The sequence below is a fragment of the Cervus canadensis genome, chromosome 27 (genome assembly GCF_019320065.1).
Source record: "Cervus canadensis isolate Bull #8, Minnesota chromosome 27, ASM1932006v1, whole genome shotgun sequence".
NCBI lineage: Eukaryota > Metazoa > Chordata > Mammalia > Artiodactyla > Cervidae > Cervus > Cervus canadensis.
Window position 1 is genome coordinate 45731520 of NC_057412.1, and position 12242 is coordinate 45743761.

Sequence of the window (12242 nt, forward strand, 5' to 3'; positions counted from 1 at the left end):
CAAAGTACAAAATATCCAAATTTCAAAATTTTTTTAAACTCAGCTACATTTAAAATAAACTATTGGAAGTTCTCTCTCAAAGACTGTTGCCAAGTTAGCGTTTTTCATTTTTATTTTTTTAAAGTGCATTCACATGTTCACAAATGGTTATTTTTCTTTATAAAACTGAAGTTACATAATGTCATTTTACAAAGTCAAATGTTACATAATGAAGCTTTACATAACTTTTTTACATAACAAGATGCAGAGGTTCCCATGTGAGTGTCCAGCACTACCTTCCTCTTGTTAAAAGACTTCACAGGATAATGAAGTGTGAGTGTGCTATGGTATTTAACCTCTGACTGAATACAGGTATTTGGTATACTGTAATATTTCATTTTTAAGAACAATGCTAAAGTGAACATCCTGGGGTACAGATCTTTGTGTGTATGCTCAAGTGATATGTATATGGAATCTAGAGTCAAACATGTTTAGGTTTTGGTAAGTACTGAATACCACCCTCAAGGAAGACTTGACCAAGTTACCCCCCCAAGTCATAACCTATGAGGGTGCCAACAGTGGATTTACAAAAAAACAATTATTGTCTCCAATGGGTTTCAATTACTCATTTGACTCTAAAAACTAATGCATACAATTATTCGAATCTTCCCTGAAGTTTTCTAAAGCTAAATATCTCTACTTTCCTATAGATCTGTCTACCTACAGATTTATCTATTTCCCCACAAAAATGTCAGTATTATATTGGAAGCAGAAATATTAACAAGAGATTTTTATCAAAAAAATAAAAAAAGTTCTGTAACTTTTTTTCAAACACTCTTAGAATTCCTTAAACATGTTTTGCATTAAATATCTGTACATGACTTTACCAATTATTAAGAATGTTATTTCAAAGGAATCACAAATACTTATTAATTTTAAGTATGTCTCCAGAAATTGTCCTTACCTGTGTAACTTTTATATGATCATGGGGTGTAGGCTCACATAGTCCAGTTAAATCAGGATTATAACTCCTCCCATCAGGATAAAGATAGCTGGATTATAAAGAGAAATTTTATTTACATAACTACATACAAGTCTTAACTGCCTTTAAGGTTATGTAATCAGATTCTTCTATATTCAAACGTACATTTAGATATCTCCTTTTTAGGTATCTTACATCAAGAATTTATTCTATCACTGTTTCCATAATACTACAAGTTATTTTTAGGAAATTTAAAATCTAGGAAAGTTTTTTAATAAAAGAAATATATAATGAATATGGACTCAGCCACTAAGCAATCATTTTCAATTAAACACCTTTACTATATGTTTTGGAGAAGGAAATGGCAAACCGCTCCAGTATTCTTGCCTGGAGAAGGCTACAGAGCCTGGCGAGCTATAGTACATGGGCGTCACAAGAGTCGGCCATGACCAAGTGACTGACACTTCCACTGTTTCTCACGTTCTGTTCCAAAATACTCAAGAGTATACACCTATTTGCAACTATTCCGTCTTTCACATGAAGCACAATTAATGTTACATTTTACCCTATGCTTAGTACCACTAGGAAACAAAAATAGAATTAAACCCCACAATTTTCTCATAAAAGTTATCCAAACATTTTTGTGGTGTTTTCTTTCTCTAGTTTCCCATCCCCTTTCTTTCTGTTTCACCTTCCATTTACCCTGGCACATATACACATGTGCACATAAACAAAGGTTACAACTCTATGTTTCATTTATCTCAAATGAAGCTACCAACAGAATGGTTTATAAGCATAAGGTTCCATTACTAGAGAGAATTAAAATAAGAACTAAAAGTTATCATGCCATCTTGCTGTGCTAAACCAGTGGTTCGTTATTCAGAAATCTGGGAAGACCCAGAGGAATCGGGTGGAGAGGGAGGTGGGAGGGGGGATCGGGATGGGGAATACATGTAACTCCATGGCTGATTCATGTCAATGTATGACAAAACCCACTGCAATGTTGTGAAATGGTTGGCCTCCAACTAATAAAAATAAATGAAAAAAAAAAAAAAATGAAGCTGATCATGTTGGTAAGCACCTATATTAGATTAGGAAATGAGTAATATCACTGCTGGATTTCATCAATTCATTAAGTTACAGGTGATTTTATTTAGTAACTTTTTGTTTTAGATTTTTGAATGATAACTTAAGAACATAATAGTACAGTGGTGAATAAAGAGCAAAACTATACTAAAATTATTATGTGAAGTAACAAAAAATATTTACCCATAAATAGTCTATAAATATGTTAGTGTTTAAAATTCTAAAAGAAAACCAGGAAAAAATAAACCTAGAGGACAGACAACTCTCATATGGTAAGAAGAAAATCAGTGAGTGGTTCTGTTGTTGTTGTATTTTTAAGATTTAGGAAAAGGAGTTGACTACATATGACTATGATACAAATTTTAGAGTGTCATTATAGGGACAGGATAAAATGCTACAAACATTATAGAAGTGATAAGCAAAAGCCGGTAGCTTTCTTTTTATACTTGTTCACCACACTTCAAGAATGTTGAATTCTAGGGAGAATTCAGAAATGAAAGATTACAAAATGACAATAATTTTGCTAGAGAAAAGGTTTAAAAATTCTGTATAGGAGCAATTCAATGATTATGGTCTTCAATATTGCTGTTGCTGAGTCCCTTTCAATGGCATTGGAGGAATAAGGAATCCTGGCTAGTTATCAAAGTAAACTTCTTCATCACTTATGTCGCACAATATCAGATTAACTCTAAGGAAAGGACAAATGACCCCGACGGTTGGAAACAGTTGGACCAGATGATATCCTGTGTTGTTACTGATCTTTTGTTGTTGCTGTTGTTCCATGTCTGACTCTTTGCAACCGCATGGATTGTAGCCAGCCAGGCTCCTCTGACCACGGGATTCACCAAGCAAGAATACTGCAGTGGGTTGCCATTTCCTTCTCCAAGGCATTTTCTGGACCCAGAGATCAAACCCAGGTCTCCTGTATTGGCAGACAGACCCTTTACCTCTGAGCCACCAGAAAAGCCCACAATATAAATAAGATACATCAAAATTAGTCCATTCACAGATGTGCCCACTTGTGATCTCTTTTTAGAAATTAAAACTCTGAAGTACATTTTCTTCAAAACAAAAATCCTGTTATAGTGGATAGAAAGTCACACATATGAGTCCTTGATGCACTAGAGGTAAGATAGAAATAACAGAATAGCAAATTTATAATTAAAAAAGGAGAACTATAGACTTTTAGTACCAGTTTGCCATTCATTCTTACATAACTATTTCTTAAAATTCACAACTTCTATCCATTCACAAGGAGCCCATCACTTTTTCTTTTTTCTGTTCTTTCTTTGGCAAAGGAAAATTTTGCTACTGGAAACTATTTTCTCTTTCTGGTAGACTCCCCCCTCTCAGGTTTCTATCACAGGAATATAGTCAATATTTTACAGTAACTATAAATGAAGCCAAATGAGCACCAAAAAATGGGCACTTTCGAACTGCAGTGCTAGAAAAGACTCTTAAGAGTCCCTTGGACAGCAAGGAGATCAAACCAATAAATCCTAAAGGAAATCAATCTTGAAAACTCATTGGAAGGACAGCTGTTGAAGCTGAAGCGCTAATACTTTGGCCCCTGATGCAAAGAGCTGACTCACTGGAAAAGACTCTGAGGCTGGGAAAGATTGAGGGCAGGAGGAGAAGGGGACGGCAGAGGATGAACTGTTTGAATGGCATCACTGACTCAATGGACGTGAGTTTGCGCAAACATCAGAGAGAGTGAAGGACAGGGAAGCCTGGCATGCTGCGGGCCGTGGAAAGAGTCAGACGTGACCGAGTGACTGAGCAACGACAGCAAATGGAGCATAGCCTTTAGAAACTGTGAATCATCATACTGGTCACCTGTAACATTTAACATTGTACCTCACTTATGCTTTAATTTAAAAATTAAAAAAAGGACAAAAGAGAGGAAGCGAAAGAGGAGGGTGGGAGGGAAGGCAGGCATGTTTCAGAGACAGGAGCACAGTGCTCCCCAGGGAAATGAAGTTCCAGGCCCCTTTAATAGCCAGTTGTGTTTTTCTGAGACAGAAGAGCAGATGGATGGCTCTTTGGGGTGGGATGCTTTTGTGAGCTGTGTGTGGAAATCCCACAAAGGGAGATTCTTTGCAACTCTACTAACAGTCCAAGAACAGAGCCTATCAGAATGTGCCCATGATCCCAACAGCAGGATTAAAAGACCCTATACTGAGAGTACAAATCAGGAGCACAGGAGCAGAGCTAGACAGGGACCAATCAAATAATTGTTCCGCTGCGTCCATTCTCCAACTGCACAGTATTTTCTAACATTTGTAAGGAACTATTCAGATCTGAAGGTTGTGAAGACCATGCTAAAAAAAAAAATCAAATAATTAGGTTACTTTAAATTGACTAAGAAATGAACAATAAAATCTAAGGATCATCCTTTTCTTAGTTTTAAAATAAAAACCAGTCAGACCATCAGCCTCACTGTCCATTCCCACCATCAAAAGGAGCCTCTATCTTCCACATCTGTGAACAATAAACACTCAAACCCCCAGGTCTCATACTCACAATCCTTCCCTGCTTCCATCAATCAGGGCTTGAAATAAGGGCTTGTTGTGCGGTATGGTCTGTAAGATATTGCCGTCCCCCGTCACATAGCCAATGGCCCACTGCCCCAGCCTGGTGCAGCTTAAGCGGAAAATGTAGCTGTGAAACACAAGAGAAGTATGTTTAAACACTTTCAAAATGTCTGCTTGCTACCTACTACCAAACAATTGTCAGATTTTTCGTAAGCAAAAGAATAAACAAAATCATTTAGGATTTCTATCTTCAAACTTATTTTTACACAATTCTCCTTCTCCATTTACTCATCTGCAAAAGAAATAATGATAATAATTCCATTTAAATATCCCTGGAGTTCTGTGAAAAAATAATCGAAGTTGTAAACCATCAAATAATTTACCACCATCATCATTAGAGGTTTGCTCTGCATTAAAGCGCTGGTGGTGTGAAACAGCTACGACATTTTTGGAAAGCAAAAATAAAATAAGTAAAAATTAATTTGGCTAGCTCAGACAGAAATTGAGCCAGTCTACTATGGAATTCAATACATTATTTTGTCATCTTAAAATTATGCACTTTTAGTTGTTAATAACGTGTGTAAAAATAATACTTTTCTTTCAAGTATTACAGCCACTCATGTTTAAACAAAAGATCAGAGAGCTGAACTATATTAATGGGAAAGCAAATTAGGTAAGTTCATGCTCCCCTCTAATCCTGTCAAGTTCAATGTCTTGTGACAGGAAATAAAAATAGTTCTAAAATATAAAACAAATTAATGGCAATGTCAGAAGGGACTGACTTGGTTTTAAATTCATTACTGTTTACTAAGATTAGCTAATTATCTTACCTACTTACCACATTTTACATCATTTCCCTGAATTTAAGTGTATTACACGCAATCTTATTCATGATATCCATATCTGGATTTTCTAACACCTTAAGCAGATCGAAAGTAGGCCAATTTAAGCTATATTTGAGTACCCTGATTGCTATATGTACGTGGAAGAAATAAGCATCTGTTAATCTACATTAGTTATTGATTAAACAAGTACTGTAATAAAAACTTTAACAGATAATTTAGCATATATAACAGCTACACAGTCATTAGATTTACTTAATTTGGATATCAAGTACTGCAATGTGGTTTCATCTTTGAAGAAAACTCAGCTCTTTACAGAAAGGAAGAAGTGATTTTCATATTGGTTTTGGAACTGTTGGAAAGGACTTTTCAAGAAGTATAGAAACATTCTCCTAGAAAGCTGAAAAATAAGTATCAACCTCTCACTTAGCATCCTTAATCATGATCATCCAGAATAATCCCACACAGACACGACTGTCAGCTGGATCCAAATAAAGTACACCCTTAAGAACTCAAATGTCCTTGAAATATACCCAACTATTTTCTTTACCATGAAGCCAAAGAAATGAACCATTTCCCGAGAGAAAGGACCACTCCAGCAAATATTTATTAAAATCATTTGGTTGTTGACTGAATTTTCCTAAACACATTTTAAACACCCTATCACAAGTACATACAAGGGTTTGCCACAGACTGATCATTTCACCTTTAACGAAAACTTAAAATAAATAACTGATACAAGGCAGGAAGGGAAGGAAAAGAAGACATCCTTTCGGAGAGCACTATCTTAAAAGCTCTATTCAAATAGTGATGAGTTCTGGCTTCTATTAACACTTCCAACACGATCATCAATTATCTCCATGATCTTGAACAAGAGAACACAAGAAGACTCACTTTATTATTTTTTTTTTTTTTAGAACTGGAGATAATTTCCCAAATGACTTCTGTGTTAAATCTGTATGACAGAATGATTCCAATGGTATTGTATCTTTCAAATCATACTCCAGGAACAAGATGATACTTTGATGCCAATCAAGAGAGCAAAAGTTATGGAAAAATTTGGTTATGAGAGATCCCTGATGAAACACAATGACTTACCTAAGCCATTGTCACTGTGCATAATAACTGACCCCGTCTTGTAGTCACAATGAGAACCAGTTCTCAGTCTAAACCTATGACCCCACAGGAGCCACGCTGTTTTCTGTACCTACAACTGCCTTCTAATATACAATAAAAATTCTTAGAAATATAAGAGGTAAAAATTTTTCCACTATGGTAAAGAGGGAAGAAATCATCAATAACTGACTACTTGAAAAGACTTTCTTAAAGGACAAATGACACTTGCACTAAAAATCAAATAAAAACGGTACTAGAAGAAAAAGGTAGACTTGAAAAATACCAAACTTCTAAAATGCAATGACCCCTATATGAACATCAGGGCTCCCACGGACAGTGGCGTGGTGTCTCCTCCTAAACGCGGTAAGTGAGAAAGGGCGGTCTCACTGTCACGACCATCATTCCCAGCAGACAGCAAGCCACAGCACAAATGCCTACTACGTGCCTGGTGCATTTCTAGACTGGCTCTGGGGAAATGTCTGCACCAGGGGAGAGAGATTTTCTGATCCCAGATATGCCATTAGTAAGGTCTGCTCTCTTAGGCAAAGCCAGAGAGGCTGATCACACAGCTAAGCTCTGTGAGTTTCATTCAATTTCAACAGCAGCCATGAGAGATTATGGAAGAAGTTCTCAAGGACATGACACTGGTTTGGATTGCTAGCAATGGGTTTATACGTTTATGAACTTACTACACATTTATCATGTATCTGTACACTTATATGTACTTACATGCATTAATATGTATTTATATGGAATTATGTGATTATCATAGAACCAAACTAAATGTCTTGAAAAATACCCTGAAATAATGAATATGAAACTGATTTGTCATTAGCACAGTATTCAAGTATTCAAATATACAATTTTATACACAAACACATGTCATGAAAAGAGTTAATATGCTAATATCTTATTCCAGTTTTAAACTCTGAGACTTCTTCTCTAAATTCATCAAATTACATATTACCATATCCTCTTTCACTTTATGAACATTAAGTTTCAGAACAAGCACAACATACCAATTTGAATAACTGAATTAGGAAGCACTGTTTTCATCTATTAGCATTTCCCTCCCCTCAACCCCATGTGTATAACTGATTTACTTAGGAATGAACCACCGAGGACTTTCCACCTTTCTATATATCACACAATATTACTGCCAAAGTCTTACCTTCCGGGCTTGGTGCTGTATTTCTGTAGCCGTGCTTTCACTTCATCATATGTGAGAAATGCCATGTAACCCGGATGTGTTACAGCTAAGAAATTCCAATTCCGTAAAATAGAGCCCCACGGCTAAAAGTATAAATAAATTAAAAGATTACCTAGAGAGTATCAACTATCATTTATACACCAAACCATTATTTAATACACATACTAGAATTCTCCTGGATATTTTTAAAGTGAATATAAGTTTACGTGGCTTAGGTCAACTTATATTATCCAAAAGCAAACATAAAACTACTTACTTTCATTTTGGAGAAATATAATTATGCAGAAAACAGATTTTAGGAAAAAAAATATTGAAAGCAAAAAGGAAAACCACATAATCTCTTCACATATTCTATTCCCAATACAGCAGTTGCGATCATTTTGAAACATAAACCACATCACTCTTTGGTTCAAAACTCTCCAACTTTGACTAAAAGCCAAAGTTCTTATAAAAGGCCTAGAAGGACCTTACGGGGTTGAGACCCAGTTCCCCTGTATCCCATCGGCTGTGACTCTCTCACCTCCCACCTTTCCTCTAGATCCGCGGACCACAGTACTGCTGGCGTAAACATAATTACACTCTCTCACCTCACAGCCTTTGAATCTGCTGATCCTTCTACCTGAATTCTTCAAGTATGCATGTTGTATGACTCCTTCCTCTTCAAACATCTCTTCCTCAACAGAGCCTTCTCAGACCGAAATCACCACTTCTCATCTCATGCCTCATCTCCCTGCGTGTCTGTTTTATTCACTACTCTAACATTTAGACATCACATTTTGTAGAACAAAAGGCTATCATGGAGTGTAAGTGATTTGGCAAAGTCTACACACTGACCCTAAAGCTACATAACAAGGAACATGCCTGTCTTGCGTCCCAAAGGGAGACCAGCACTAAGGCAGCACCGGGGCAGAGCAACCAGGACAGTTGCTGTGAACAGCTTATCTGATGACTGACGTGCCTACAAAGCCTTCACTCCCATGGTCAGTCAGTCAGTTCAGTCGTTCAGTTGGTCCGACTCTTTGCGACCCCATGAATCGCAGCACGCCAGGCCTCCCTGTCTATCACCAACTCCCGGAGTTTACTCAAATTCATGCCCATCGAGTCGGTGATGCCATCCAGCCATCTCATCCTCTGTCGTCCCCTTCTCCTCCTGCCCCCAATCCCTCCCAGCATCAGGGTCTTTTCCAATGAGTCAGCTCTTCGCATGAGGTGCCCGAAGTCCTGGAGTTTCAGCTTCAGCATCAGACTCCCATGGTAATACACTACAATTCTAACATCTGGTTCATCCTTGTACAATTAGAAAATCAGAAAAGGTTCAGTTTAGAGGATTTCTGTAGAAATCCTTCACAGAAACACACACACACACACATACGGTTTGTTATCGCTCTGTCTAATGGGATTAGTTGTCCCTCCAATTATCATGGCAAGGGAAAAAAGGCAGCCAGTAATAAACAACTTCGCTTGAGGGCATTTAATGAATCAGCTCTGCTGTATCTTTAAGGCTGAAGTTACATTTATCCCAAGGAATTGGCAGCGTACTCTACCTAATGTGCCAAATTATTAACTCAAATCTTCTATGTAAAAGAAAAAAAAAAGTATTCTGTGTTGCCAAGTCAAAGTTGCTGAAACAGTTATCCCAGACTCCATTACTGGTGGAGGGCTCCTACTTCTGTTTGTTTTGAGACTTGTTCCTTGTTATTGTTAAGCAAGCTTCAAATTTACAAGGCGGAATTCTTTAAGGATTATATCCCTTGAGAGGAGGATAACAAGGGAAAGAATGATTTAAGAATGATTTAGTAATGAAGAGTTTAACCTTTGCCGAAATAACAAGAAAAATCTTTAGGGTATTTCCCCATCACACTAAAATACCTAATTGGGGAAAAATGAGCTCTGGAGAACACCCTTATGAGCTGTTCTGTCTATGTACTTGAAAAAAAAATGTTTTTAATTTTCTCCTTAAGGGATGACTAAAAATTACATAAACAATACTTGGAAGAATATTAGCATGTGTTTAAAAAAAACTGAATAATAACTATTAGAGTCACTGAGTTTTGTTTTGCTTCCTCATCTATATAGGACAAGGATGAAAAGAACATAAAATATCTGGGTCATTTCCATTAGAATCCACACAAATTAATGAAAGCTGTATTTTTAAAAACAGTGCTGAACTTTATAACAGCCAATGCACAGACCAAATACAAGTGGAGTTCTGAGCCAAATGCTGTGCTATGTAGCGACCATTTCTGAGTAATAATTCTAAGGGCTAGCTTCTAACTACAAATATATATACTTCATAGGAAGTCTGTGCACTAGTTTTCTTGAGAATGAAACCCACAGTCAGAAACACGTGGTAGTTTTGTATTTTGTGTGTGCATGTTCAAAGTATGTCGCCAAAGAATGGCTTCAGTTCAGTTCAGTTCAGTCACTCAGTCGTGTCTGACTCTTTGTGACCCATGAACCGCAACACGCCAGGCCTCCCTGTCCATCACCAAACCCCCAAGTTTACTCAAACTCATGTCCATCAGGTCGGTGATGCCATCCAGCCATCTCATCCTCTGTCGTCCCCTTCTCCTCCTGCCCCCAATCCCTCCCAGCATCAGGGTCCTTTCCAATGAGTCAACTCTTCGCATGAGGTGGCCAAAGTATTGGAGTTTCAGCTTCAGCATCAGTCCTTCCAATGAACACCCAGGACTGATCTCCTTTAGGATGGACTGGTTGGGTCTCCTTGCAGTCCCAGGGACTCTCAAGAGTCTTCTCCAACACCACACTTCAAAAGCATCAATTTTCCGGTACTCAGCTTTCTTCACAGTCCAACTCTGAGAGAAGGTAAAATAAAGTGCTTTGAAGAGTGATTACTTTTGCAACTTGTTGTTAGATTATAGGAAATCTTTTTTCACACACCAAACATAAAATTCTTTGGAGCTTCTCTTTTTAAAATTATTTATTCACTTTTGGCTGTGCTGGGTCTTCATTGCTGAGTGGCTTCTCCTCTAGTTGCGGCGAGTGGGCGCTGCTCCCCAGTTGCAGCGCACAGGCTGCTCGTCGTGACGGCTTCTCTGGCTGGGACGCGCAGGCTCAACAGCTGTGGGGCATGAGCTCAACTGCTCCCTGGCATGTGTGACCTTCCCAGATCAGGGATCGAACCTGTGGCTCCTGCACTGGCAAGTGGATTCTTCACCACTGAGCCACCAGAGATGCCCCTATTGGAGATGCTTAAATGACCACAGAAACTAATGAAGTATGTTAAGAAGACGAGTCCCTCCATTCTCTCAAAGGCCACCGTGTTCAGGAACGCTCGTTTACTGACTTACAGCCTACCCTGGGAGCAGGACCTTGGCTGGTCTGCCCAGATGCTCTCTTAATCCTCACTGCAACAGACGACTTCCTCCATCTCTTTTTCTCCCTATTCCACAATGCTGTATATTCCATAGTCACTAGTATATAGCTCCAAATTACTCACTTCTTATCCTGCCACCTTACCCATCCCATTTATTGCCCCAGTCTCCTCTTACAGAAGAGAACGGGAAATGGAAGGAGGACGGGGCAGCAGCCCCAGGGAGAGCAAAGAAGAATGTAAAAGCCCCATATTTCCAATCTGGGACTTGAGCACTTGCCAATCCCAACATCTCTGAACTGCCTGGAGAGGAGACGGATAAGGTAACAGGCAGACGGAGGAACACAGCCATTGCAAGATCTTCCCGGGAATCACAGCATGGTTCAAGTTCTGGCAAAATATCGGGACGAGGGAGGAGAAGAAGAAGGGGAGACCAGAATCCTCCAGCTTTCACGTTCTTCAAACCTGATGCTAGATCTCTAGAACAAACCCCAATCCTGAGGGTGTCCTTTGCCCACTTTCAGATACCACTCTGCTAAATATTCCATCCCCAACAGTTCAAAGCTAGAAGAATTAACAACCACTTAACCATCTATATCACAGGTAGAGCAGAATATATGTACGTGCAGTTATACTAAACACAAAACTTACATTTTTCATATAGAATACACAATTATAGGAGGAAAATATTACTCGATTTTTAAAGTTATACAAAAATAAAAGATCGGTAAAAGTTAATACATCCACTTTCTGTACACAGAACCAATTTTTTTGTATTTTAAAACACATACATGATTACAGTATAACCAATGAAATGAGGAGAGGTAAAGAATCTTAGAAAAACACAAGGGCTAAGAAGAGTTCTTTAGCCACTTCTGTAAGCATGGGTTTTCAAAGACACCAGGTATACTTTGGTCCACTGGTACTGTTTTGTTTTGTTACCTAATACTTTTCACAGTAGCTCTATTTAAAAGATTCTTTTCCTCTCCTATCCCCTGGAGCATAAATAAGATATATGCACCTTAGAGTGTTAAGATACTTGGCTGTTTTAAAGTGAAACAGCTTATAAGAAAATATGTGTACATATTAAGCAGCTGTTTGGGTAAGTGTTTAACCAACATTAAGTTGCCATCATACTTTTGATATATAACTCTGAGGC

At 38.0% G+C, this 12242-nt stretch overlaps 1 protein-coding gene across 9 annotated transcripts in view; it reads right to left on the reverse strand.

The window, feature by feature from the left end:
• CBLB (Cbl proto-oncogene B) overlaps nt 1-12242 on the reverse strand; it is a 217007-nt gene that overhangs the window by 90949 nt on the left and 113816 nt on the right. For all 9 annotated transcript variants that reach the window (XM_043448984.1, XM_043448989.1, XM_043448988.1 and 6 more), the window contains exons 6-8: nt 7711-7832; nt 4571-4708; nt 944-1031 (exon numbers count right to left, since the gene is read on the reverse strand). In XM_043448984.1, the coding sequence (XP_043304919.1) occupies nt 944-1031; nt 4571-4708; nt 7711-7832 (348 nt within the window). The remainder of the gene's footprint in view (nt 1-943; nt 1032-4570; nt 4709-7710; nt 7833-12242) is intronic.